Below are 27,938 nucleotides of genomic sequence, written 5' to 3' on the forward strand. Positions count from 1 at the left end.
CCAGGCCTCAGTATAGCGGAGCTATGTAAACATATAGGCGACCAGGCCTCAGTATAGAGGAGCTGTGTATACATATAGGCGGCCAGGCCTCAGTATAGAGGAGCTGTGTATACATGTAGGCAGCCTGGCCTCAGTATAGCGGAGCTGTGTATATCAGTATAACGGAGCTGTGTATACATGTAGGCGGCCAGGCCTCAGTATAGCGGAGCTGTGTATATCTATAGGCGGCCAGGCCCCAATATAGCGGAGCTGTGTATATCTATAGGCGGCCAGGCCTCAGTATAGAGGAGCTGTGTATATCTATAGGCGGCCAGGCCTCAGTATAGCGGAGCTGTGTATATCTATAGGCGGCCAGGCCTCAGTATAGCGGAGCTGTGTATACATGTAGGCGGCCAGGCCTCAGTATAGAGGAGCTTTGTATATCTATAGGCGGCCAGGCCTCAGTATAGAGGAGCTGTATATATCTATAGGCGGCCAGGCCTCAGTATAGCGGAGCTGTGTATACATGTAGGCGGCCAGGCCTCAGTATAGCGGAGCTGTATATATAGGCGGCCATGCCTCAGTATAGCGGAGCTGTGTATATCTATAGGCGGCCAGGCCTCAGTATAGAGGAGCTGTGTATATCTATAGGCGGCCAGGCCTCAGTATAGTGGAGCTGTGTATACATATAGGCGGCCAGGTCTTAGTATAGCTGAGCGGTGTTCATCTATAGGCGGCCAGGCCTCAGTATAGCGGAGCTGTGTATATCTATAGGCGGCCAGGCCTCAGTATAGCGGAGCTGTATATATCTATTGGCGGCCAGGCCACAGTATAGTGGAGCTGTGTATACATGTAGGCGGCCAGGCCTCAGTATAGCGGAGCTGTGTATACATATAGGCAGCCAGGCCTCAGTATAGCGGAGCTGTGTATATCTATAGGCGGCCAGGCCTCAGTATAGAGGAGCTGTGTATATCTATAGGCGGCCAGGCCTCAGTATAGCGGAGCTGTGTATATCTATAGGCGGCCAGGCCTCAGTATAGCGGAGCTGTGTATATCTATAGGCGGCCAGGCCTCAGTATAGAGGAGCTGTGTATATCTATAGGCGGCCAGGCCTCAGTATAGCGGAGCTGTGTATATCTATAGGCGGCCAGGCTTCAGTATAGCGGAGCTGTGTATATCTATAGGCGGCCAGGCCCCAATATAGCGGAGCTGTGTATATCTATAGGCGGCCAGGCCTCAGTATAGCGGAGCTGTGTATATCTATAGGCGGCCAGGCCTCAGTATAGCGGAGCTGTGTATACATATAGGCGGCCAGGCCTCAGTATAGCGGAGCTGTGTATACATATAGGCGGCCAGGCCTCAGTATAGCGGAGCTGTGTATATCTATAGGCGGCCAGGCCTCAGTATAGCGGAGCTGTGTATATCTATAGGCGGCCAGGCCTCAGTATAGAGGAGCTGTGTATATCTATAGGCGGCCAGGCCTCAGTATAGCGGAGCTGTGTATACATATAGGCGGCCAGGCCTCAGTATAGCGGAGCTGTGTATATCTATAGGCGGCCAGGCCTCAGTATAGCGGAGCTGTGTATATCTATAGGCGGCCAGGCCTCAGTATAGCGGAGCTGTGTATATCTATAGGCGGCCAGGCCTCAGTATAGCGGAGCTGTGTATACATGTAGGCGGCCAGGCCTCAGTATAGCGGAGCTGTGTATATCTATAGGCGGCCAGGCCTCAGTATAGCGGAGCTGTGTATATCTATAGGCGGCCAGGCCTCAGTATAGCGGAGCTGTGTATATCTATAGGCGGCCAGGCCTCAGTATAGCGGAGCTGTGTATACATGTAGGCGGCCAGGCCTCAGTATAGCGGAGCTGTGTATATCTATAGGCGGCCAGGCCTCAGTATAGCGGAGCTGTGTATACATGTAGGTGGCCAGGCCTCAGTATAGCGGAGCTGTGTATATCTATAGGCGGCCAGGCCTCAGTATAGCGGAGCTGTGTATATCTATAGGCGGCCAGGCCTCAGTATAGCGGAGCTGTATATATCTATAGGCGGCCAGGCCTCAGTATAGCGGAGCTGTATATATCTATAGGCGGCCAGGCCTCAGTATAGCGGAGCTGTATATATCTATAGGCGGCCAGGCCTCAGTATAGCGGAGCTGTGTATATATATAGGCGGCCAGGCCCCAGTATAGTGGAGCTGTGTATATCTATAGGCGGCCAGGCCTCAGTATAGTGGAGCTGTGTATACATATAGGCGGCCAGGCCTCAGTATAGCGGAGCTGTGTATATCTATAGGCGGCCAGGCCTCAGTATAGCGGAGCTGTGTATATCTATAGGCGGCCAGGCCTCAGTATAGCGGAGCTGTATATATCTATAGGCGGCCAGGCCTCAGTATAGCGGAGTTGTGTATATCTATAGGCGGCCAGGCCTCAGTATAGCGGAGCTGTGTATATCTATAGGCGGCCAGGCCTCAGTATAGCGGAGCTGTGTATATCTATAGGCGGCCAGGCCTCAGTATAGCGGAGCTGTGTATACATATAGGCGGCCAGGCCTCAGTATAGCGGAGCTGTGTATATCTATAGGCGGCCAGGCCTCAGTATAGCGGAGCTGTATATATCTATAGGCGGCCAGGCCTCAGTATAGCGGAGCTGTATATATCTATAGGCGGCCAGGCCTCAGTATAGCGGAGCTGTATATATCTATAGGCGGCCAGGCCCCAGCGCTGGAGGATCAGGCAGACATGACACTGTACAGCACAAGCACACAGTATAGGGACCCCAGCGCTGTGATACTGTATGATATGAGTGTAAGATTACAGGTACACACACCCTCCAGCACAGTGTATGAGAACTCACCGGGATCCGGGCTCCATGGCTCTGGAGGAGCGAACTCTGCAGGCTGAGGGGGGCTCGGCCCGGACTCCATGGGACCAGGGGTATAGGTGGCCACCTGTTCACTGCTAACAGGTACAAAGCCTTGTGCGTGTAGTGGAGGTGCCAGCATGGGTGAGGGGACATACATCTGGGGTAGCGCAGAGCTCGGCGGCTCACTGACAAGAGGAGGAGGCTGATAAAGAGGAGCAGCGTTATCAGGGCCTGGAAGAGAGAAAAACCTAATGATCCACAGGGAAACAGAGGGACTCCTATAAAATGTACCTGACACAAAGCTTATAGCGAGGGGCACCTGGGCTACCGAGCCCGATGCAGCCCTCTCTTCACATTGTGTCTTCTCTGACCCCGGGGAGGGGGGGCGCTCCAGTCACAGAGCTAACAGTAAGTAACACTAAGGCTTTGTGCAGACGTTCTCTGCACACTCCGTACATACGGATTGGGTGCAATACAACTGATTATTGAAACTCCCAGGACCAGGTATCACTATGATCAACTGGTGTCAGATAGTTATAGAGATTTGTAATTTACTTCTATTTATTAATCTTCAGTACTTATCAGCTGCTGTATGTCCTGCAGGAAGTGGTATATTCTCTCCAGTCTGACATAGTGCTCTCTGCTGCCACCTCTGTCCAGAGCAGGAGAGGTTCTCTGTGGACAGTTTGTGACATGTGACTGTAATGGGGTCGGTCAGGTTTCAGGCATGGTATCCAGCATTTAGCAGACTACTTTGTCCACCAGTTATGATGTAATTGGCAATGGATGCTCCTGACACAACGTGGTCACATGATGAGGCTGGTGAGTACAGAGTCTCTGTTAATGCACCGTCTGCCATGCAGTGGGTAAACTCCAGCTAAGATAGATAATGGCCACCTCTACTCGCCTGAGGTAATGCAAAGTAATCTGTCTATTCTTTCACCCTCCATTGTTAGATTCTGATTAGTAAAAAAACCAATTCCATAGGATAAGTCCACCATGTGACAGAGGACAGAAGTGCAGAGCAGTATTACAGATGGCGCTCTTACCTGGCAGTGCCAGCTGGACTCCGGGGGCAGACACCATGCTGGGGAGGAAGTTTGTCAGCAGTGGGTTGTCGGTAGCAGCGGGCACCTCGTGCGCAGCACTGATGCCATCAGACTGGCTGACGTGGTCTTGCTCAGAGCTTGGAGTGCTGCAGGTGTATTGCTGAGGGGTGGTCCGGCCGGTGTTGTACACCACAGCTCCTTGCTAAAAGTAGAATAATAAAACAAGGAGAGAGATTGGTTTTTATTCTGTTCACTCAAAAATGTCTCATTGAAAACCTAAAAATCCTTAGTACCTTCATCTGCATGTCCAGGTGCCGGAGCTGAAGCAGCCATGGAGGCTCCACAAACAATTCCTGCTCCGGCTTCTCCTTTAACTGAGGGTCAAAGAACCTCAAGTGAGACGACACCTGAATAAAAACAGCATACAAAGGGTTAAAAGGCGGGGAGCAGCATACAAAGGGTTAAGAGGCAGTATAATGGTGCGTTTACACAGGCAGATTTATCTGACGGATTTTGGAAGCCAAAGACAGGAACAGACCATAAACAGGGAATGGGTCATAAAGGAAAGACTGAGATTTCTTCTCTTTTTAAATCCATTCCTGGCTTTGGCTTCCAAAATCTGTCAGATAAATCTGCCTGTGTAAACGCACCATTAGGCTCCATGTAAGAACAGAACATACAACAAGGCAGGATTGTGCACAAAGACGACGGCTGCTGTAGAGAAAACCCCAGCTCTGTGGAGACCTCCAACCACTGCAAGTGGGACCCCATGGCATAAACTAAGGGGCCATAAGAAACTCCTTTATATAAATGGAGGTAATGTAGATTCACATGTGCAGATTTACCTCCAGCAGCTGCCCGACCAGCACGGGGGAGTAGTAAGATGGATGCCTGGTAATGGTCCGGGAGATGACCTCACAGTAATGGAAGGCCTGAGCACACAGCCCGTACTCAGCTAAGCGACAAGCATAGATGAACTTGAAAACCTGTAAGAGAAAATCTACTGTAGTTACTGAGTCACATACAAGAGACCTGAGTGTCCCCATATACAGGGAGGGACCATTACCTGTATATTGGGGAGAAAGATGGTCTGGGCCCCCAGAGACTGCGCATACTCGTAAGCCTCTGTCCTCTGGATCGCCTCATTGGTGGCAAACTTAGCAAAAGGCAAACTAAAGAAACAGAGGATTAGTAATGTGTACAGGTGGGGTCCTAAGGACAAGATAGCGGCCATCTTCTCACCTGTGGTTGGAGCCAATGAGAACCAGCTTGGTTGTTTTCTTAGTGAATACGCCAAAACCGACCTGAGCCATCAAATAGCAGAAATGTGCGGCTTCTAGGAGGCCTCTGGAGGCTGAGACACACACGGGACAATATCACTACAAGCAGTATATTAAGAGAGGAGGAATCTCCCACAGCAGATACAGGAGAGGAGGAGACCACAGCTAACTACATATAGAAAGAAATCTACTAATACCACAGCATACATAGAAGAGGAGGATAAAACCGCAGCCACTAATCCAGGGTAATAGCACAACAAAGAGGAGGAGGAGGAATCTCCCACCCATACTAATCCCAGAGCATACGCAGAAGAGGAGGAGACCACAGCCAACAATCCAGAGTAATAGCACAACAAAGAGGAGGAGGAGGAATCTCCCACCCATACTAATCCCACAGCAGACGCAGAAGAGGAAGAGACCACAGCCAACAATCCAGGATAATAGCACTACAAAAGGAGGAGGAGGAGGAGGAATCTCCCACCCATACTAATCCCACAGCATACGCAGAAGAGGAGGAGACCACAGCCAACAATCCAGAGTAATAGCACTACAAAAGGAGGAGGAGGAGGAGGAATCTCCCACCCATACTAATCCCACAGCAGACGCAGAAGAGGAAGAGACCACAGCCAACAATCCAGGATAATAGCACTACAAAAGGAGGAGGAGGAATCTCCCACCCATACTAATCCCACAGCAGACGCAGAAGAGGAGGAGACCACAGCCAACAATCCAGAGTAATAGCACTACAAAAGGAGGAGGAGGAGGAGGAGGAGGAATCTCCCACCCATACTAATCCCACAGCAGACACAGAAGAGGAGGAGACCACAGCCAACAATCCAGGGTAATAGCACTACAAAAGGAGGAGGAGGAGGAGGAATCTCCCACCCATACTAATCCCACAGCAGACGCAGAAGAGGAGGAGACCACAGCCAACAATCCAGGGTAATAGCACTACAAAAGGAGGAGGAGGAATCTCCCACCCATCTACTAATCCCAGAGCATACGCAGAAGAGGAGGAGACCACAGCCAACAATCCAGGGTAATAGCACTACAAAAGGAGGAGGAGGAGGAATCTCCCACCCATACTAATCCCAGAGCATACGCAGAAGAGGAGCAGACCACAGCCAACAATCCAGAGTAATAGCACTACAAAAGGAGGAGGAGGAGGAATCTCCCACCCATCTACTAATCCCACAGCATACGCAGAAGAGGAGGAGACCACAGCCAACAATTCAGGGTAATGTCACTACATGTATAAAGAGAGGAGGAATCTGACGCCCATCTACTAATCCCACAGCATACGCAGAAGAGGAGGAGACTGCAGAAACAATCCAGGGTCTGATGTGGGATAATACACTTTACATATAATGAGGGGAAGAATCTCCCATCCATCTACTAATACCACAGCAGATATAGAAGAGGAGGATAAAACCGCAGCCACTTATTAAGGGTAAGATGACTACGTATAAACAAAGAAGAGGAGGAGGAATCTCCTGCCCATCTACTAATCCCACAGCAGATATAGAAGAGGAGGATAAGAGCGCAGGGTGTGCTGTGGGATAAGTTCCGCCTCCCGGGTAGCCAGCTTCTCATCACTTCCAGGATCTCTCTCACTTACTGAGAACGTCCTGGTTAATATGTTGCAGAACCTGTGCTACCTGAAGGCTTGAAGAGCTGAGGGTTTGTTACAATGTATCCAGCAGTCTTCTGTGGCAGTAGTTTGTTACAGTGTATCAGTGCAGAGTTCAGGCTGGTTGGCGGTCGTATCCTCCTCCCTCACGGAGATGCTGATGCACATACAGAAGTGGCGGTGCGGATCTGACGCTACAGAAACCCCGCCCCTCCGCGCCTGCACTCACCTAGTGTGTCTCCCATAGTGACGATGGTCCGCGTCGGGACATCCACATTATTGGTCAGATTAGACAGCACCATGGCCAGATGTGGTCGCCAGTCACCCCACTTCTCATCCCCGCAGCACTGAAACAAGTGATCAATATTATCTGGGTTATCCATCATCATCATCATCATCATCCACCACCATCCACCACCACCCACCATCATCATCATCACCCACCACCATCATCATCCACCACCACCCCCATCATCACCCACCACCACCATCACCCACCACCACCATCACCCACCACCACCATCACCCACCACCACCATCACCCACCACCATCACCCACCACCACCATCATCACCCACCACCACCATCATCACCCACCACCATCACCCACCACCACCATCACCCACCACCCCCATCATCACCCACCACCATCACCCACCACCACCATCACCCACCACCACCACCCACCACCACCCACCACCACCACCATCATCATCATCCACCACCACCACCACCCACCATCATCACCCACCACCACCACCACCACCCCCATCATCACCCACCACCATCATCACCCACCACCACCACCACCATCACCCACCACCACCATCATCATCCACCACCATCATCATCCACCATCATCATCATCCACCATCATCATCATCATCCACCATCATCATCCACCATCATCATCCACCATCATCACCCACCATCATCACCCACCATCATCATCCACCATCATCATCCACCATCATCATCCACCATCATCCATCATCATCCATCATCATCACCCACCATCATCCATCATCATCACCCACCATCATCACCCACCATCATCACCCACCATCATCACCCACCATCATCACCCACCATCATCATCATCACCACCCACCATCATCATCATCACCCACCATCATCATCACCCACCATCATCATCATCATCCACCATCATCATCATCACCACCCACCATCATCATCATCACCCACCATCATCATCACCCACCATCATCATCATCATCCACCATCATCATCATCACCACCCACCATCATCATCATCACCCACCATCATCATCACCTACCATAATCATCATCACCTACCATAATCATCATCACCCACCACCACCATCACCCACCACCATCATGGCGACTACCATCATCATCCTCTACACAGGCACTCACCGTGGCAGCTGCCGGCATCCTCCCCGACAGAAGCTGGTACACTGTCTGTAGGGGGTCGTTGATCGGGAGGCTATTGGCAAACCTACAAGGGGAAGCAGGGGCAGGTATTACAGTGCTGCCTATACACCAGCCGGAGGCGGCTGCCCCCCCATTGGAGGAATTATTTAGGATTAGATCACCACAGCGCCACCCCTGGCCTCAGGTTGTGTGTGGCATTCACTTTAATGGATTGGAGCTGCAATGCAGGAAAGTCTGAGCTCTGTACAGAGCGGTGTATGAGCAGCCTGTGGTCACACAAAAACACATACAGGGCAGCAGGTTACCTGGTCATGACACAGGGGTGAGTGCCGCTATCCATCTCACATACATATACAGGACAACAGGTTACCTGGTCATTACACTGAGTGTGGCTATCCATCTCACATACATATACAAGGCAGCAGGTTACCTGGTCATTACACAGGGGTGAGTGCCGCTATCCATCTCACACACATATATACAGGGCAGCAGGTTACCTGGTCATTACAAAGGGGTGAGTGCCGCTATCCATCTCACACACATATATATATATACACAAGGCAGCAGGTTACCTGGTCATGACACAGGGGTGAGGGCTGCTATCCATCTCACATACATATACAAGGCAGCAGGTTACCTGGTCATTACACGGGCGTGAGTGCGGCTATCCATCTCACATATATATATATATATATATATATATATATATATATATATATATATACACACACACACATAAGGCAGCAGGTTACCTGGTCATTACAAAGGGGTGAGTGCCGCTATCCATCTCACACACATATATATATATACACAAGGCAGCAGGTTACCTGGTCATGACACAGGGGTGAGTGCTGCTATCCATCTCACACACATATATACAAGGCAGCAGGTTACCTGGTCATTACACAGGGGTGAGTGCCGCTATCCATCTCACACACATATATACAAGGCAGCAGGTTACCTGGTCATTACACAGGGGTGAGTGCCGCTATCCATCTCACACACATATATACAAGGCAGCAGGTTACCTGGTCATTACACAGGGGTGAGTGCCGCTATCCATCTCACACACATATATACAGGGCAGCAGGTTACCTGGTCATTACACAGGGGTGAGTGCCGCTATCCATCTCACACACATATATACAAGGCAGCAGGTTACCTGGTCATTACACAGGGGTGAGTGCCGCTATCCATCTCACATACATATACAGGGCAGCAGGTTACCTGGTCATGACACAGGGGTGAGGGCTGCTATCCATCTCACATACATATACAGGGCAGCAGGTTACCTGGTCATTACACGGGCGTGAGTGCCGCTATCCATCTCACATACATATACAGGGCAGCAGGTTACCTGGTCATGACACAGGGGTGAGGGCTGCTATCCATCTCACATACATATACAGGGCAGCAGGTTACCTGGTCATTACACGGGCGTGAGTGCGGCTATCCATCTTGCTGGCGAGCAGCAGAGCGTGACCCCAGAGGCCGTGCTTCATGGCGGCCTCCAGCGCATCCTGTGAAAGAAGAGACATTCAGATCCCCCGCCGCTCACAGACATCAAATATTCACAGAGCCAGAGAATCAAATGTCACAGGAAAAGTGAGAACACAGGACACGGCGGCGGAGTAACAATGCCTGAACACATCACTGCTTAGGGGACAACCAGTGACCCTTAAAGGGGTTGTCCAGGCTTAGAAAACATGGCCCCTTTCCACCATAAGCAGCGCCTCTCCTGTCCTTAGGTTGGGTGTGGGCGGTTTTGCAGCTCAGTTGCATACAAGTGAATGTAGATGAATTGTAGTACCATACACAACAAGGGTGGCGCTGTTTCTGAAAGAAGGTAGCTGTGTTTTTTCTAAGGGACGGCTGGTGACAGTTAAGGGACGGACAGTCACCTTTTTACGTCCAAAAAGCAGCAGCTCCCTGAATCTCTCGGTCTCCTTCTGGAGGATGGCGCCGGCGTTGGGTAAGGTGTCTGTGAGGAAGGACAGCTGGGACGCCCCCGACTCCTCCTCCTGCTCCAGGGGCTCGTTGGTAAAGTCAATGAGATTGGCTTCATTGGGCGACTTCCCTGGAAGCCAGACAGTCTTGTGGTCCTGGAGGAGTAACTCTGCGATGTCCGTCCCTACGACAGTCTGCAGGAAACACAAAGTAAGGCCCCGTTCCCACTGAGCAAAGCTAGCGGAATTCCGCGACGGAATTGTCCGCCGCGGAATGCCGTTAGCCTCCCGCTCATAATGGGACTCTATGGGAGGCGCGCGCTGCTGCTCTATACGCGCTGAAGAATGAACATGTTCATTCTTCAGCGCGGACAGGGCAGGAGCGCGCGCCTCCCATAGAGTCCCATTATGAGCGGGAGGCTAACGGCATTCCGCGGCGGACAATTCCGTCGCGGAATTCCGCTAGCTTTGCTCAGTGGGAACGGGGCCTAAGGCAGGAGAGCTGGCAGCTACAGCGCCCCCTGCTAAACCTCCCCAGGGCATACAGCAACTCAAAGGGGTTTCTTACCAATTTTTTTTTTCCTTTCAAACCAACTGGTGCCAGAAAGTTATCTAGGTTTATAATTTACTTCTATTAAAAAAAAAATCTCCAGTCTTCCAGTACTTATCAGCTGCTGTATGTCCTGCAGGAAGTAGTGTATTCTCTTCAGTGTGACACAGTGCTCTCTGCTGCCACCTCTGTCCATGTCAGGAACTGTCCAGAGCAGGAGAGGTTTTCTATGGGGATTTGCTGCTGCTCTGGACAGTTCCTGACATGGACAGAGGTGGCAGCAGAGAGCACCAGGCACGTTCCTACCATGAGGCAGAGTGAGGATCCTGCCTCAGGCGGCAGCTTCCGGGGTCCCTGAGGGGGGGCACAATCCTGCCCTGTCATTGTAGTTAAGTCATTTCTGACTTAACTACAGTAAATGACAGCAGCCGCCCAGCAATATTACAGGACCCCCCTCCTGCTGCCTTATCTGGGTCCCGGCTGCCTTATCTCCAAAGCAAACAGTGGAGGATGTGATCCCTGTGCTTCCTCCACTGTGTGCTACCTGAGCGTCGGGACTGGAAGCAGGAGGAGGAGGGGACTCAGCACGGCAGCCTGCAGAGGTCATAACAGTGAGAAGAACAGGAAACTGACCCTGCAGAGCTGTGTGCTGCTTGTCCTGTGCCCCCCTCCCCTCTGTGTGTGCTCCCTGTCCCCCTCCTCTGTGTGTGCTGCCTGTCCTGTGCCCCCCTCCCCTCTGTGTGTGCTCCCTGTCCCCCCTCCTCTGTGTGCTGCTTGTCCTGTGCCCCCCTCCCCTCTGTGTGTGCTCCCTGTCCCCCCTCCTCTGTGTGCTGCCTGTCCTGTGCCCCCCCTCCTCTGTGTGCTGCCTGTCCTGTGCCCCCCTCCCCTCTGTGTGCTGCCTGTCCTGTGTCACCCTCCCCTCTGTGTGTGCTCCCTGTCCCCCCTCCTCTGTGTGCTGCCTGTCCTGTGCCCCCCTCCTCTGTGTGCTGCTTGTCCTGTGCCCCCCTCCCCTCTGTGTGCTGCCTGTCCTGTGCCCCCCTCCTCTGTGTTGCCTGTCCTGTGCCCCCATCCCCTCTGTGTGCTGCCTGTCCTGTGCCACCCTCCCCTCTGTGTGCTGCCTGTCCTGTGCCACCCTCCTCTGTGTGCTGCTTGTCCTGTGCCCCCCTTCCCCTTTGAGTGCTGCCTGTCCTGTGCCCCCCTCCTCTGTGTGCTGCCTGTCCTGTGCCCCCCTCCTCTGTGTGCTGCTTGTCCTGTGCCCCCCTCCTCTGTGTGCTGCTTGTCCTGTGCCCCCCTCCCCTCTGTGTGCTGCCTGTCCTGTGCCCCCCTCCCCTCTGTGTGCTGCCTGTCCTGTGCCCCCCTCCCCTCTGTGTGCTGCCTGTCCTGTGCCCCCCTCCCCTCTGTGTGCTGCCTGTCCTGTGCCCCCCTCCCCTCTGTGTGCTGCCTGTCCTGTGCCCCCATCCCCTCTGTGTGCTGCTTGTCCTGTGCCCCCCTCCCCTCTGTGTGCTGCTTGTCCTGTGCCCCCCTCCTCTCTGTGTGCTGCCTGTCCTGTGCCCCCCTCCCCTCTGTGTGCTGCCTGTCCTGTGCCCCCCTCCCCTCTGTGTGCTGCCTGTCCTGTGCCCCCCTCCCCTCTGTGTGCTGCCTGTCCTGTGCCCCCCTCCCCTCTGTGTGCTGCCTGTCCTGTGCCCCCATCCCCTCTGTGTGCTGCCTGTCCTGTGCCCCCCTCCTCTGTGTGCTGCTTGTCCTGTGCCCCCCTCCTCTGTGTGTGCTGTCCCCCCCCCTCCTCCTCTGTGTGTGCTGCCTGTCCCCCCTCCCCTGTGTGTTGTCCCCCCTCCCCCGTGTGTGCTGCCTGTCCCCCCTCCCCTGTGTGTGCTGCCTGCCCCCCTCCTGTGTGTGTGTGTTGTCCCCCCTCCTCCTCTGTGTGTGCTGCCTGTCCCCCCTCCCCTGTGTGTGCTGCCTGTCCCCCCTCCCCTGTGTGTGCTGCCTGCCCCCCTCCTGTGTGTGTGTGTTGTCCCCCCTCCTCCTCTGTGTGTGCTGCTTGTCCTGTGCCCCCCTCCTCTGTGTGTGCTGCCTGTCCCCCCTCCTCTGTGTGTTGTCCCCCTCCCCTGTGTGTTGTCCCCCCTCCCCTGTGTGTGCTGCCTGCCCCCCTCCCCTGTGTGCTGCCTGCCCCCCTCCTCTGTGTGTGTTGTCCCCCCTCCCCCTCTGTCTTCTGAGGTCCTGACTCTCCACAGCCTCCCAGGACCTGTGTAGCCAGGAGACAGATCAGAAACAGAAGGTATGGGGTGACTTGCATAAGTGTGTGTGTGTGTGTGTGTGTGTGTATTATACAGTAGAAAAAAGGAAGCACAGCAGCACAAATAGAAAAAATAGCAAAGGGGTTCACGTCTCACCAACCGGGCCCCGGACGGTCACAATCCAAAAAAAGAGCAGAAGACGGCACATCTAAAAAAGGTGTCTAAGTTTATTCCAATACATCAGAGTGCGACGTTTCGGCTATATTAGCCTTAACTGCTTGAGAAACGTCGCACTCTGATGTATTGAAATAAACTTGGACACCTTTTTTGGATGTGCCGTCTTCTGCTCTTTTTTTGGATTATACAGTAGATATATGCTGGGGTGGGTATGCAGTGTTTCTAGGTGCTGTGTGTTTGGGGGGGTAGGGGTGACTGACTGGTATTAGGGGGTCTTTGCTGAGGGAGGGGTATGGGTATCTTCTATTAGGAGGTCAGTATCACCAACGAAGATGCTGTTTGGGGGTATTAGGTGATGTCCACCATCACAGGGGGCACCAGGCTTTATAGGTCACCTCCCCTGATCATCTGCTGTAATCCTCTACTGGGCACTGGGAGGTGACTGCATCAAGGGAGGTGACTTATACAGCATGGTGAGGGTGCAGCCATTATGCGGATCCCATGCTTTATAGTTCATCATCATCTCTCCATCTCATTCATTGAATAACGACCGCAGAGAACCTGTTAGTTCACACAATGGAGTATGTGGCTCCGGCCGTACGCTCCATTGTGTGCAGCGGTGAATTCGGATGTGGGCGCACATGGGTGGGCCTGGGTGGGCCCGCACCCAAATTCAGAAGGAATGAACATCCTCCAGCCCGTACTGCAGTGACTTGATGATCTTCAGTAACACCAGCCGCTCTGTGATCCAGCTGGGTCACAGAATGGCCGGTGTTATACATAGTGTGCACATGGCCTAAGGCACAGAGACAGGGGGAATGATGGTAACTGGTCACACAGCTGCTACATGTGTTTGCATGCAGTATACGCACCGCTGGTACCTACTATGCAGTACATACACTGCCGGCATATATGTTTATGTGTCATACAGTGACTGTTGGTATATTTTTATGTGTGTGTTATATTTATAGCTAATATATACCTATATGTGTGGTATAATTTCTGCTAGTATATTTATGTATGTGTGCAGTTGATCACTAATTATTAGGGGGGGGGGGGCGCCATTTTAATTTTCGCCTCAGGCAGCAGAAAGGCTAGAATCGGCCCTGGAGAGCACTGTGTCAGACTGGAGAGAATACACTACTTCCTGCAGGACATACAGCAGCTGATAAGTACTGGCAGACTTGAGATTAATAAATAGGAGTAAATTACAAATCCCTGGCACTTTCTAGCACCAGCTGATTTGAAAGAAACCTTTTTTTTGTTGAACAACCCCATTAATATCCCTCACACACACATCTCACAATCACTACAGGGAATGCAGCTTGTCACAGGGCATGCTGGGACTTATTGTGCAGCATTCATCACACACCGTATGCCCATACATCAGCATTGCCATAGAAGGTGGCTGCCCCCCTTGACCTGAGCAGCCGCCATGGCCGCACGGATGAATGCTACTCACCCCATTCTGCCGGCACATGAGGACGATGAAATCCCACAGGAGGCGGGCAGACTCCTGGTCTAACAGACCCTCGTTCTGGGAACACTCTTTGGCTTTATTCTGTGCAAAATTGATGACGTCGACTTTGTGAGTTTCGTCTCTGCAGATAAAGAAGGAGCCTGAGATTTCTCCTAGGATATGCTGGAGGGAGACATGACAGCCAAGGCCGCCATCTGTACTCTGCTATAATATACCGCACAGTGACTGCAGCGCCACAGAGCAGGCCGCCGCCAGCCAGGTCGGGGTCTCACTGTGACGGTGGTAAAGGATTATAAGATGGCAGCGCCCATGCAAGGACCTGTAAGAAAACACAAGATGGTTCTTACTTGACCAGGGGGCCAGGAAAAGCTCTCATCTGCTCCTGCTCCGGACTGCTCTGCAGAATAATCTGGAAAAAAAAAACAATATCATAGTTATAAGAAGAGCCGACCGGTCTGGTACAGCCGGCTATAGGCATGGCGTCCGCTCACACAGCCGGCTATAGGCATGGCGTCCGGTCACACAGCCGGCTATAGGCATGGCGTCCGGTCACACAGCCGGCTATAGGCATGGCGTCCGGTCACACAGCCGGCTATAGGCATGGCGTCCGGTCACACAGCCGGCTATAGGCATGGCGTCCGGTCACACAGCCGGCTATAGGCATGGCGTCCGGTCACACAGCCGGCTATAGGCATGGCGTCCGGTCACACAGCCGGCTATAGGCATGGCGTCCGGTCACACAGCCGGCTATAGGCATGGCGTCCGGTCACACAGCCGGCTATAGGCATGGCGTCCGGTCACACAGCCGGCTATAGGCATGGCGTCCGGTCACACAGCCGGCTATAGGCATGGCGTCCGGTCACACAGCCGGCTATAGGCATGGCGTCCGGTCACACAGCCGGCTATAGGCATGGCGTCCGGTCACACAGCCGGCTATAGGCATGGCGTCCGGCAACACAGCCGGCTATAGGCATGGCGTCCGGCAACACAGCCGGCTATAGGCATGGCGTCCGGCAACACAGCCGGCTATAGGCATGGCGTCCGGCAACACAGCCGGCTATAGGCATGGCGTCCGGTCACACAGCCGGCTATAGGCATGGCGTCCGGTCACACAGCCGGCTATAGGCATAGCGTCCGGTCACACAGCCGGCTATAGGCATAGCGTCCGGTCACACAGCCGGCTATAGGCATGGCGTCCGGTCACACAGCCGGCTATAGGCATGGCGTCCGGTCACACAGCCGGCTATAGGCATAGCGTCCGGTCACACAGCCGGCTATAGGCATAGCGTCCGGTCACACAGCCGGCTATAGGCATGGCGTCCGCCAACACAGCCGGCTATAGGCATGGCGTCCGCCAACACAGCCGGCTATAGGCATGGCGTCCGCCAACACAGCCGGCTATAGGCATGGCGTCCGCCAACACAGCCCGGTCTCCTCTGATTACTAAGGCTGACCACGTTAGATGCTGACCCTACACTGGGTCTCACCTCCATATTGTGGATCTCTACCAGCGTCGGCTGTCCGTCAGAGGGTAAGTTGGGAAGAACTTTAATCAACTGTCCCCCGGGACCAAACCGGGCGCATACATGAGGGGTGCCGAACTTCTCTGGGGTCAGAGACCTAGAAGGAACTGCAGACAAACAAGGGTTAGGTTCTCCCTGGAGCCCGGACTGCAGCTGTACACAGAACCCCCCATACAGTACACAGAACCCCCCATACAGTGCACAGAACCCCCCATACAGTGCACAGAACCCCCATACAGTGCACAGAACCCCCCATACAGTGCACAGAACCCCCCATACAGTACACAGAACCCCCATACAGTGCACAGAACCCCCCATACAGTACACAGAACCCCCCATACAGTGCACAGAACCCCCCATACAGTACACAGAACCCCCCATACAGTACACAGAACCCCCCATACAGTACACAGAACCCCCCATACAGTACACAGAACCCCCCATACAGTACACAGAACCCCCATACAGTGCACAGAACCCCCATACAGTGCACAGAACCCCCATACAGTACACAGAACCCCCCATACAGTACACAGAACCGCCATACAGTACACAGAACCCCCATACAGTGCACAGAACCGCCATACAGTACACAGAACCCCCATACAGTACACAGAACCCCCATACAGTACACAGAACCCCCATACAGTACACAGATATAGAGCCCCCATACAGTACACAGAACCCCCATACAGTACACAGAACCCCCCATACAGTACACAGAACCCCCCATACAGTACACAGAACCCCCATACAGTACACAGATATAGAGCCCCCGTACAGTACACAGAACCCCTGTACACAACCTCTCCTCCACAGGTATTGGGGGGAGGGCGCTGACCTTGCTCCACTGGCTGCCACTCGCTGCTGCCGCTGTAACCGTACTGATAGCCGTCCAGTGCCTGCTGGGTGCTGTAGTCATTAGGATACAAGCTATAGGAGTAATCCTCCAGTGGGGGGTTGGGCACCTGGCCGCCATAGACGTTAGCAGTGAGGTCCTGTTCGCTTTTGTAGACCTGGCTCTGGAGGAAGACAGTCTCATGAAATATTCATCACCCACCAGCAGAGGGAAAGGAGGTGTCTGCTGGAACGCACCTGCTGCGAGCGAGAGCTAAAGCTGCTGCGGCGGCTGTGGGAGCTGCGCTCGCTGTGTACACTCCGGGCCGAGTGTTCACTGTGCACGCTGCGACGGTCAAAGTCATCCTTGGTCAGGTCCCTCCGAGCGTCCGGCTCATCATCGAAGCCGCCAACGTAACGGGGGTCGTACTGCCAGCGATCCTCATATACGTCGTATCTATGGGGGAGGGGCAGAAGAGTTAGATGCTGGCGGCGTCAACGGCCGTCTCCTTACAGTGATAAGTTACCTGCTGGTGTACGCATAAGGAACCTTCCGGTTATAGGCGTCCTCCCGGCCACCGTACATATAGTTCCAGTAACCACTTCGGGAGTCCCTGTAGCCGGGATCATAGGCTCCGGGATAGCGGTCCCATCTGCTGGGGTCTGTGGAGAAGAGAATGGACTCCATCATCTCCTGGTATATAGCAGACAGTTACTACATGCGAGGGTCCGCTACTCACCTCCATACTCATACTGACTCTGGTAATAGTCATAGTAATTCCCCGGGGCCGTGTACCCCTGCCTAAAAGATAGAAAACAGGTCACATTGTGTAAGAGAGATGCCCCCTCCTCACATTACCTAGCTCTGCTCACAGCTGAGGCCAGTCCTCTAGAAGCTAAACCAGACAAAATCTTTAGAGATATATTATCTGCTACTGATATCTTGTATCTTCCTATTTCATATAATACCGACCTGATCACACAACAAAGTGCGGCGCTAATTCTAATAGACAGTGGATTCTGCATCAATCTAGAGTCTGATCTGTCAGCAGTAAACCTGCCGTGTGAACAGGGTCTCAGGGTGTGAAGAGTGTATACAGACGCTGTGTGTTCTGTGTCCCCCATAAAGCAGTTAGGTATCCTTCCATATAAAATTGGTGCTTTCTGTGCTGTGCCCCCATATAGTAGTTAGGTCCCTCTGTGCATTGCATCCATATAATAGTTAGGCCTCCTAGTACGTAGTATCCCCGATGTAACCAATGCCCCAGCAGTAAGGCCTCTAGTAGGTAGTATCCCCGATGTAACCAATGCCCCAGCAGTAAGGCCCCTAGTAGGTAGTATCCCCGATGTAACCAATGCCCCATCAGTAAGGCCCCTAGTAGGTAGTATCCCCGATGTAACCAATGCCCCAGCAGTAAGGCCTCTAGTAGGTAGTATCCCCGATGTAACCAATGCCCCAGCAGTAAGGCCCCTAGTAGGTAGTATCCCCGATGTAACCAATGCCCCAGCAGTAAGGCCTCTAGTAGGTAGTATCCCCGATGTAACCAATGCCCCAGCAGTAAGGCCCCTAGTAGGTAGTATCCCCGATGTAACCAATGCCCCAGCAGTAAGGCCCCTAGTAGGTAGTATCCCCGATGTAACCAATGCCCCAGCAGAAAGGCCCCTAGTAGGTAGTATCCCCGATGTAACCAATGCCCCAGCAGTAAGGCCTCTAGTAGGTAGTATCCCCGATGTAACCAATGCCCCAGCAGTAAGGCCTCTAGTAGGTAGTATCCCCGATGTAACCAATGCCCCAGCAGTAAGGCCTCTAGTAGGTAGTATCCCCGATGTAACCAATGCCCCAGCAGTAAGGCCCCTAGTAGGTAGTATCCCCGACGTAACCAATGCCCCAGCAGTAAGGCCCCTAGTAGGTAGTATCCCCGATGTAACCAATGCCCCAGCAGTAAGGCCCCTAGTAGGTAGTATCCCCGATGTAACCAATGCCCCAGCAGTAAGGCCCCTAGTAGGTAGTATCCCCGATGTAACCAATGCCCCAGCAGTAAGGCCCCTAGTAGGTAGTATCCCCGATGTAACCAATGCCCCAGCAGTAAGGCCCCTAGTAGGTAGTATCCCCGATGTAACCAATGCCCCAGCAGTAAGGCCTCTAGTAGGTAGTATCCCCGATGTAACCAATGCCCCAGCAGTAAGGCCCCTAGTAGGTAGTATCCCCGATGTAACCAATGCCCCAGCAGTAAGGCCCCTAGTAGGTAGTATCCCCGATGTAACCAATGCCCCAGCAGTAAGGCCCCTAGTAGGTAGTATCCCCGATGTAACCAATGCCCCAGCAGAAAGGCCCCTAGTAGGTAGTATCCCCGATGTAACCAATGCCCCAGCAGTAAGGCCCCTAGTAGGTAGTATCCCCGATGTAACCAATGCCCCAGCAGTAAGGCCTCTAGTACGTAGTATCCCCGATGTAACCAATGCCCCATCAGTAAGGCCTCTAGTAGGTAGTATCCCCCATGAAACCAATGTTATATCCTACCCTCACAACTACGGGCGATTTGCTGCACTGGACATCTGCTGGCACCACCCACGTAACTAGATAGATACCCTGACATGAGACTCACTCTACTAATACAACCACCCACATGCAACCTGGAGGCTTTATCAGACAGAGAGCCATGCAAAGACCTGAAGTCATGTGACAAACCTTGAAGGTGGGCGATCTGAGCAATGGCTGGAGCGGGAGCTGGGGCGCTCAGGTTCTTGGTATTGGTACTTTCCAGAATTCACAAAGCTGGGGTTACTGTACTGTCTGTATGCAGGGTCATACGCTCCATAGGAGTCCTGCAGGGAGGCAGCAGAGATCACAAGAGAAATAACCCCAATGTAACAGCAGAGCTGTTTGCTGACTGTTTCCACCAAACACAAAGGCTTACAAGGCACACTTTATCTCAGGCCAGGCATCCCTATTGCCTGTAACAGAGACCCTACTTCACCAGTCCCCCATTAACCCCTGGAGTTTACCTGGTAGTACAGATGAGGTGCCCGGGGGTCCACCGCTGGGTAAGGCTGCTGATACGCAGAGGGGTAGGCTCCATACCCTCTATAGTAATAATATGGATCTGTTTGCTGAGGAGTCTGAGAAGCAGGGGGTCTTGTCGGATCTGGAAAGCCCGCCGGGTGGATGGGGTTGACTGATGCAGACGTACTTGTAACCGGCTGACTCGGATAAGGTGGGTGTTCAGATTGGCCGTACTTTGCCCCGAGCTCAGCAGTGCCCCCGTAAGGAAGGCAGACATTGTTCTGGGGAGCAGACACAAGGGCTTCTGTTTGCTGGGGATAAGCGGGAGGTTTACTGGTCTGCACTGGGGGTTGGGAGGCAGGGGTCATGTACTCATGTGGGGGGGCGCCTGTTCCGGGCTGTGATGTCTCCAAAGATGGTTGGGACTGAGCATCTTTAGTCACCTGCTGGTAGAAAACCTGTTTGTTATTATCAGGACCTGGCTGGATATTAGGGAGACCTGCCGGGTGATTGCTATATGTGGGACCCCCAGCAGGAGGCCTATTTGGTAATGGTGCCCGTCCATTGGCGTTGTGATTGGCAGGCACACGGGGAACAGTGAAATCTAATGCACCTGCGTTTTCTTGTTTGGCGCCGGCGCTACTGACCGGTGGAACATACATCCCGTTACCCATGGGTAAATTTGGGGGGAGCGTGGTCTTATTGGTGGACTCGCTGGCGGGACCTTCAGGCTTAGCAGTTTTTTGATTTTCATTCGCTAAATTAAGAGGAATTTGGCTGGAAGAGAGGAGCGTGTTCTGATTAGAGAAAGATTCGGAGAAGAGCTCGCCACCGCCTGATGGCTTATTAGTTAGATTGGAGGAGGAGGGCGGTTTATGTGAAGATCCGAGCTGCGCCAGAGCCGCCGAAGAATCAGCTGCAAAACCGCCTGAAGTAAGCAGGGTGTCAGCGGCAGAAAAGTCCTTGGCAGAATTAAGATTCTTTATTTGATTGGGAAAAGCAAGAGAGAAATTAACAGGTTGCATCAAATTATAAGTCTTACTGGGCTGCGCGATCAGGACAGGCTGATTCTGCATGGTCTCTGTAGGCGGAGAGGACAGCAAACTGGCATAACCAGAACTTGCCTGGGACTGAGTGTGTTCCTCATCTCCCATCTTCGGAGGGTTCTCCAGGTTTTCAGAAGATATGTGCTCCTCGGGTGAAGCAGAGAATTGGCCCTGGTCCGGGCCGCTATGTTTGGCCTCCAAAGAGGTGTCCTCCGGAGGCTGAATCACTTCAGTCTGAGGTTTTGGAGGGACATAGAGAGCCGGAGCTGGAGGGGCCAAAAGGACATTACCTCCAAAGTTGGGCAGCTCTCCTTGTGCCCAGAGGGTGGTGGCCGGACTCTCACACTTCTTATTGGAGCCGTGGGCTCTTGAGGATGGACGTTTCTCCAGCAGTAATGATATGTTATCCAGCGTGGATCCTCCTGTAAAAAGATGGCCGCTGTTGACAGCGCAGATTTCAGCATTCGATTTACCTAAAAATATTGTTTCCAGATTATCAGGAGGTTGTTCCAGGTTTCCTGGGGAGGCCGCCATCCCTGCGTTGTGGGAAGAGGTCGGTGCTGGTAACTTATGGTTCTCACGGATGTCGCAGACTACTTTCGACTGGTCAATTTCTGCAGCTTTAATGCCAGCATGAGAACGAACAGGCTCAAAGGAGCTGTTCACACTTGCCTGGAAGATCCCGGTAGGTTTGGGAGGGCTCGGCGTTGGGGGCTGAGAAAGATTTCCATGGTAGGTGTTTGGGGTCACACCGTGGGCAGTAAGATCTCCAGCCAATGGAGAGGAATCAATCTGCTTAAAGAAACTAGAGGAGTTTTCATTGTCGAGTCTTCCGCTCTCTTTCTGAATGAAGGTCGTCGCTTCGTGCTCCTGAGGTTGGCCGGGAATAGGCAAACTCCTATGACTCAGGTTACTGTAACTAGAAGACACGCTATCCGATCGGGCCAGGCAATGTAGGGCATCAGGAGCCTCTAGGTTGGGACCTCCTTTAGGGTGGCCGACAGGGTTCTTGGCCAGACTAGAACTGGGAGCGGGACCGTATCTGAAGGCCTCGGGGGCGACACCTGCAGAAAACAGACTGTTATTAGGGGGTTCATTAGGCAGAACCTCGATATTCTCCACGTTATCATACGGCAGCTCGGAGCCGGCTTTGGCTTCTGTAGGTTGATTCTCTGTGTTATCGGCTTTCCATGGGACGTGAGGATCATGGAAACCGCTGGCACTCTGCGGTAATGAAGTTGGTTGAGTGTTGGGTGCGCTGGGATGTAAAGGCAAAGGTGACGCAATATGGGGTGCTCCTGATGGGGCTGTAAATGGATGCACATTCCCCGGGCGCCCCAGGTTTTGGTGGTAAGCGGTATCCACAGATTGCCTCCGCGGCACGTGCTGCTGGTCTGTGGACGGGATCTCCACATTTTCTGCTTCATCTCCTTTAAAGAACATGGATATGGTCCCAGAGTCTGTGTCACTAGCGGCCTGATGCGGTCTTGCAGGCTCACTTTGTGGTTTGTTTTCTGTTGCAGGATATGGCGCTCCAGTCTGTCCAGCATTGGGATTGGGCAGTGGAGCTTGTGTCAGTGGATACGGCTGATTATACCAGTGCTCGGGATTCTGGTGCTGCAGGTAATCCACTGGCATGATGTTGCTGTACGGGGGCATGCTATGTGGTTGTACTTGCCCTGATCCACCTCCAAGAGGGAACGTAACGGGGGGAGTCCTTTGTGGTGCTGAAAAGTAGCCCGGCTCACTGGTTTGTGGGGGCAAGTGAGAAACCTCTAAATACGGAGGGGAGTAGTAGGGAGCGGTGTATGCCGGGTGCTGGGTGGAGGTAGGTGGTGGAGCCTGGCTGGATGACCATGGTGCAGTAGTTTGCTGAGATGTGGCAGGAGGATAAGCCTGTGGTGGAGGTGCCATGCCGCTGCTACTATTCATTTCCATATTAACACTTTGCCTGCTCTGAGAGCTGCCCAGACCAGCAGCGTTCTCTAATCCACCTGCCATGTTCTGCGGAGACAATGCAACAGGGTAACTGACAGGAGGTAAAGCCATGTTATTGGTTAACTGCCCACTCTGTACAGATGGAGCAGAAGTGTTAATATGAGAGGGTCCGGCTCCCATGGGCTGAGAAGACGACCCCGAGGCTGACACCTGAGCTTCGGCACCGCGAGATGAGCTGAGTGTAACAGGCTGGGGGTACAATGAGGGCGATGGGCCCTGCACGGTCAGAGCGTTAGCATTGGGTGCAGTAGTGGATGGAATATTCTGAGGGGTCATTCTGCCAAAAGCAAAAGGGTCTGTGACAGGCTGTACTGGAGGAGGCGCCATTGCTGAAGGGGTAGGTGTTCTTTTGCGCCAGTAGGGGGTAGTGGTCATTCCCATGCGAGGAGGAGCCCCCGACCCTGGAGGGCCAGACTGAGGAGGTGGCTGCATGCTCTTTCCTTCTAACTGGAAACGTCTCCGATTTCCTTCTGTAGAATCAATGAAGAATGTCGTCACCTGCAGAAAGAAGACAAGTCTGTAAGAAGATGGCAGGGAGAAGAGGGCAGAGGCGGCAGGGAGAAGAGGGCAAAGGCGGCAGGGAGAAGAGGGCAAAGGCGGCAGGGAGAAGAGGGCAAAGGCGGCAGGGAGAAGAGGGCAAAGGCGGCAGGGAGAAGAGGGCAAAGGCGGCAGGGAGAAGAGGGCAAAGGCGGCAGGGAGAAGAGGGCAAAGGCGGCAGGGAGAAGAGGGCAAAGGCGGCAGGGAGAAGAGGGCAAAGGCGGCAGGGAGAAGAGGGCAAAGGCGGCAGGGAGAGGAGGGCAAAGGCGGCAGGGAGAGGAGGGCAAAGGCGGCAGGGAGAGGAGGGCAAAGGCGGCAGGGAGGGGAGGTCAAAGGCGGCAGGGAGCCATCAGGAAAGAACAGGGTATAGTCAGCGACCACCATCAGCGAAGAACAGGGTATAGTCAGCGACCATCATCAGCAAAGAACAGGGTATAGTCAGCGACCATCATCAGCAAAGAACAGGGTATAGTCAGCGACCACCATCAGCAAAGAACAGGGTATAGTCAGCGACCACCATCAGCAAAGAACAGGGTATAGTCAGCGACCAACATCAGCAAAGAACAGGGTATAGTCAGCGACCAACATCAGCAAAGAACAGGGTATAGTCAGCAACTAGTACTGGAACCCAGGGCCCACAAGGGATGCAACGGGCAGTGCAGGCTGGCATTAAAGAAACCATGTAAAGCATCATCTCCGGAGACCCTTTATCCAACACATAGACCCCCACATGGTGCCGGAGTCACAGCTAACAGGAGGACTCATGATGCGGACACGAAGGAGCGACGCTGCAGCAGAATTGTGAATTCCGCAGGTGAAGTGAAACATACAAAGCAAATAACGTTGTGCACAATGACGGCCGACGGGGCGGAACGGGGCACGGCCAGAGCAAACAGATTATATCCCAGCACACAGCATCACTGCTGCCAGAACCTAACGTGGAGCCCAGGGACACAGCAACATGTGGCATCACATGACCCAGCCGCAATGCGGAGGTGTACTACATGTACCAGCATGCCCTGACCCACAATCTACAAGTGTCCTTCCGGCTGACCCAAAACTACAACTCCCATCATGCCTGGACATGTGACGAAGGGGGCGCTGCTCTCCCACATCTCTGCTGACAGGTACAGGCTTAACACTTGTCACAGCTGAGGGTCTGTTACTATAATGTCCAGTGTAGACAGGTAACAGGCTTTGCCGCTCAGAGGATGAGCTGCCCTGATACACTGAAACAAGCTGTCAGCTGTGAGCAGTATTAGTCTGTACAGCCTTGGATGTGAGCTGGATTGTTCCCATTTGCCGAGCCCTTTAACCCTTTCCTCTCAGTGAGTAAACTGTACAGGACGGACATCCTGCTGAGCATCGACACGTGATCATCCAACAAGACGCGACCAACCCCGACCTCAATACCATTCCGCCCGGCCAGTACCCCCCCCGATACCATCCCGCCCTGCCAGAGCCCACCGGGACGCGCCCCCCTCGGGCGCTTCTGCCCCGGGACGCGCCCCCCTCGGGCGCTTCTGCCCCGGGACGCGCCCCCCTCGGGCGCTTCTGCCCCGGGACGCGCCCCCCTCGGGCGCTTCTGCCCCGGGACGCGCCCCCCTCGGGCGCTTCTGCCCCGGGACGCGCCCCCCTCGGGCGCTTCTGCCCCGGGACGCGCCCCCCTCGGGCGCTTCTGCCCCGGGACGCGCCCCCCTCGGGCGCTTCTGCCCCGGGGACGCGCCCCCCTCGGGCGCTTCTGCCCCGGGACGCGCCCCCCTCGGGCGCTTCTGCCCCGGGACGCGCCCCCCTCGGGCGCTTCTGCCCCGGGACGCGCCCCCCTCGGCGCTTCTGCCCCGGGACGCGCCCCCCTCGGGCGCTTCTGCCCCGGGACGCGCCCCCCTCGGGCGCTTCTGCCCCGGGACGCGCCCCCCTCGGGCGCTTCTGCCCCGGGACGCGCCCCCCTCGGGCGCTTCTGCCCCGGGACGCGCCCCCCTCGGGCGCTTCTACCCCGGGACGCGTCCCCCTCGGGCGCTTCTACGTCGGGACGCGTCCCCCTCGGGCGCTTCTACCCCCCCGGACGCCCCTGTCCCGTCCCCCCCTGTCCCCGTCGGACCCCCCTGTCCCCAGCCGGACGCCCCTGTCCCCAGCCGGACCCCCCTGTCCCCAGCTGGACGCCCCGTACCCCCCCACCCCCCCGCGGACGCCCCTGTCCCCCCCCGGACGCCCCTGTCCCCCCCAGACGTCCCTGTCCCCTGTCCCCCCCGGATGCCCCTGTCCCCCCCGGATGCCCTGTCCCCCCCCGGATGCCCCTGTCCCCCCCCAGATGCCCCTGTCCCCCCCCGGATGCCCCTGTCCCCCCCCAGATGCCCCTGTCCCCCCCCAGATGCCCCTGTCCCCCCCCAGATGCCCCTGTCCCCCCCCCAGTCCCCCCCGGATGCCCCTGTCCCCCCCAGTCCCCCCCGGATGCCCCTGTCCCCCCCAGTCCCCCCCGGATGCCCCCTGTCCCCCCCAGTCCCCCCCGGATGCCCCTGTCCCCCCCGGATGCCCCAGTCCCCCCCCCGGACGCCCCTGTCCCCCCCTGTCCCCCCCGGATGACCCTGTCCCACCCGGATGCCCCTGTCCCCCCCGGACGTCCCTGTCCCCCCCAGATGCCCCTGTTCCCCTCCGGATGCCCCTGTTCCCCCCCGGGACGCCCCTGTCCCCCCCAGTCCCCCCCCCCGGACGCCCCTGTCCCCCCCAGTCCCCCCCGGATGCCCCTGTCCCCCCGGATGCCCCTGTCCCCCCCAGTCCCCCCCCGGATGCCCCTGTCCCCCCCAGTCCCCCCCCCGGATGCCCCTGTCCCCCCCAGTCCCCCCCCGGATGCCCCTGTCCCCCCCAGTCCCCCCCGGATGCCCCTGTCCCCCCCAGATGCCCCTGTCCCCCCCAGTCCCCCCGGATGCCCCTGTCCCCCCCAGATGCCCCTGTCCCCCCCAGTCCCCCCCGGATGCCCCTGTACCCCCAGTCCCCCCCGGATGCCCCTGTCCCCCCCGGATGCCCCTGTCCCCCCCGGATGCCCCTGTCCCCTCCGAGTCGCTGCTCACAGTGATGTTATGATGAGGAGGGACAGGACATGCAGCCATCTCTAACCCCACAGAATCCACTGATCCCCCATAGAGTAATATGTACTGTACTACGACTCTCATCATCATGCTAGCACTGTTATGGAGTCAGGGGGCCCCCACAACTGCCTGTCCCCCCACACCCCTGACACTATGGGGCTGTACACAGGGGAGAACCCCCCTCCACCCGGGCAGGAGCCGGGGCCCGCGGCTACCCACATCCAGCAGGGGCCGCCGGAGCTCCGCCCTCTCCTCACCTCCGGTTCCGGGGACCCGTCACTGTCTACCGGCAGCTAGCGAACTAAACCGAACTCGGCAGCGCAGCCATCTTGGATATCCGGCTCGCCGACGTGTACATTCCTACGTCACATCACGTTACGTCATGACGTCACGAGCCTCCGGTCCCTGGCACGGAGCCGTGCGGGGGGCGGGGCCTGCGTCAGGAGAGTGTCGCCGCGGAGAAGCTCAGCCGCCATTTTCCTGGTGTCCCGCGCGGGTAAACTTGGGCTCTGCTCACACTGTGGAGTTTTGCTACACTTTGAGGTTTAAAAAAAAAAGTAAGATGGAAGAAAAATGACGTAAAATAATCCTGCTCTTTACGGCATTTGTTGCAAAGTGTTTTGAAGCATTTACAGCCAAATAAGGCACCAATAATGATAACGCCTATACAAGCGGAGGGTGACTGCTATGTGACGTCGCCATGGCGCCATGTCACCTATTACATATAGGCCACGCCCACATTGAGGAGCCTGCACCTGTTTAGGGTGTGACCCCGCCCATCTTAGGGCTGCATTATGGTCCCAGAAGCTTCCAGTATGTGGTGTTTGACGCTCATGAGGCGACATTTCAGCTTCTTTCCTCTAAGTGGCAGATCTGGGCGCATGTCCCTCATGTATAAGTCAGACTGAGCCAGACCATGTGACCTGTGATGGCGGCCGCATCCGACCATTGTGGTTACATGATAATCTGTGACCCCAGTATAGCTCCAATATCTATCATAGAGTGACACGGCCTGAAACGCGTCTGTACCATGTGACCCTGCACTGCCCCCCTGTGCTTATCTATCATAGAGTGACACGGCCTGAAACGCGTCTGTACCACGTGACCCCGCACTGTCCCCCTGTGCTTATCTATCATAGAGTGACACGGCCTGAAACGCGTCTGTACCACGTGACCCCGCACTGTCCCCCTGTGCTTATCTATCATAGAGTGACACGGCCTGAAACGCGTCTGTACCATGTGACCCTGCACTGCCCCCCTGTGCTTATCTATCATAGAGTGACACGGCCTGAAACGCGTCTGTACCATGTGA

At 54.8% G+C, this 27,938-nt stretch overlaps 1 protein-coding gene across 5 annotated transcripts in view; it reads right to left on the reverse strand.

The window, feature by feature from the left end:
• The window catches only part of SEC16A (SEC16 homolog A, endoplasmic reticulum export factor), a 50,518-nt gene extending 23,535 nt beyond the window's left edge, over positions 1-26,983 (reverse strand). For 3 of the 5 annotated variants that reach the window (XM_069943294.1, XM_069943293.1, XM_069943292.1), the window contains exons 1-20: positions 26,884-26,983; positions 19,965-23,504; positions 19,648-19,784; positions 17,699-17,760; positions 17,486-17,621; positions 17,217-17,415; positions 16,963-17,143; positions 16,086-16,228; positions 14,946-15,007; positions 14,581-14,719; positions 10,116-10,355; positions 9,637-9,734; positions 8,197-8,278; positions 7,028-7,145; positions 5,131-5,242; positions 4,955-5,060; positions 4,734-4,874; positions 4,182-4,295; positions 3,889-4,090; positions 2,831-3,070 (exon numbers count right to left, since the gene is read on the reverse strand). In XM_069943294.1, coding sequence (XP_069799395.1) covers positions 2,831-3,070; positions 3,889-4,090; positions 4,182-4,295; positions 4,734-4,874; positions 4,955-5,060; positions 5,131-5,242; positions 7,028-7,145; positions 8,197-8,278; positions 9,637-9,734; positions 10,116-10,355; positions 14,581-14,719; positions 14,946-15,007; positions 16,086-16,228; positions 16,963-17,143; positions 17,217-17,415; positions 17,486-17,621; positions 17,699-17,760; positions 19,648-19,784; positions 19,965-23,438 — 5,986 coding nt within the window. In that variant the 5' untranslated portion in view covers positions 23,439-23,504; positions 26,884-26,983. The remainder of the gene's footprint in view (positions 1-2,830; positions 3,071-3,888; positions 4,091-4,181; positions 4,296-4,733; positions 4,875-4,954; positions 5,061-5,130; positions 5,243-7,027; positions 7,146-8,196; positions 8,279-9,636; positions 9,735-10,115; positions 10,356-14,580; positions 14,720-14,945; positions 15,008-16,085; positions 16,229-16,962; positions 17,144-17,216; positions 17,416-17,485; positions 17,622-17,698; positions 17,761-19,647; positions 19,785-19,964; positions 23,505-26,883) is intronic. The other 2 variants (XM_069943296.1, XM_069943295.1) reach the window with 2 other exon arrangements.
• Positions 26,984-27,938: the final 955 nt, after the last annotated feature.

This window comes from Dendropsophus ebraccatus, chromosome 10, assembly GCF_027789765.1.
Source record: "Dendropsophus ebraccatus isolate aDenEbr1 chromosome 10, aDenEbr1.pat, whole genome shotgun sequence".
Lineage (NCBI taxonomy): Eukaryota > Metazoa > Chordata > Amphibia > Anura > Hylidae > Dendropsophus > Dendropsophus ebraccatus.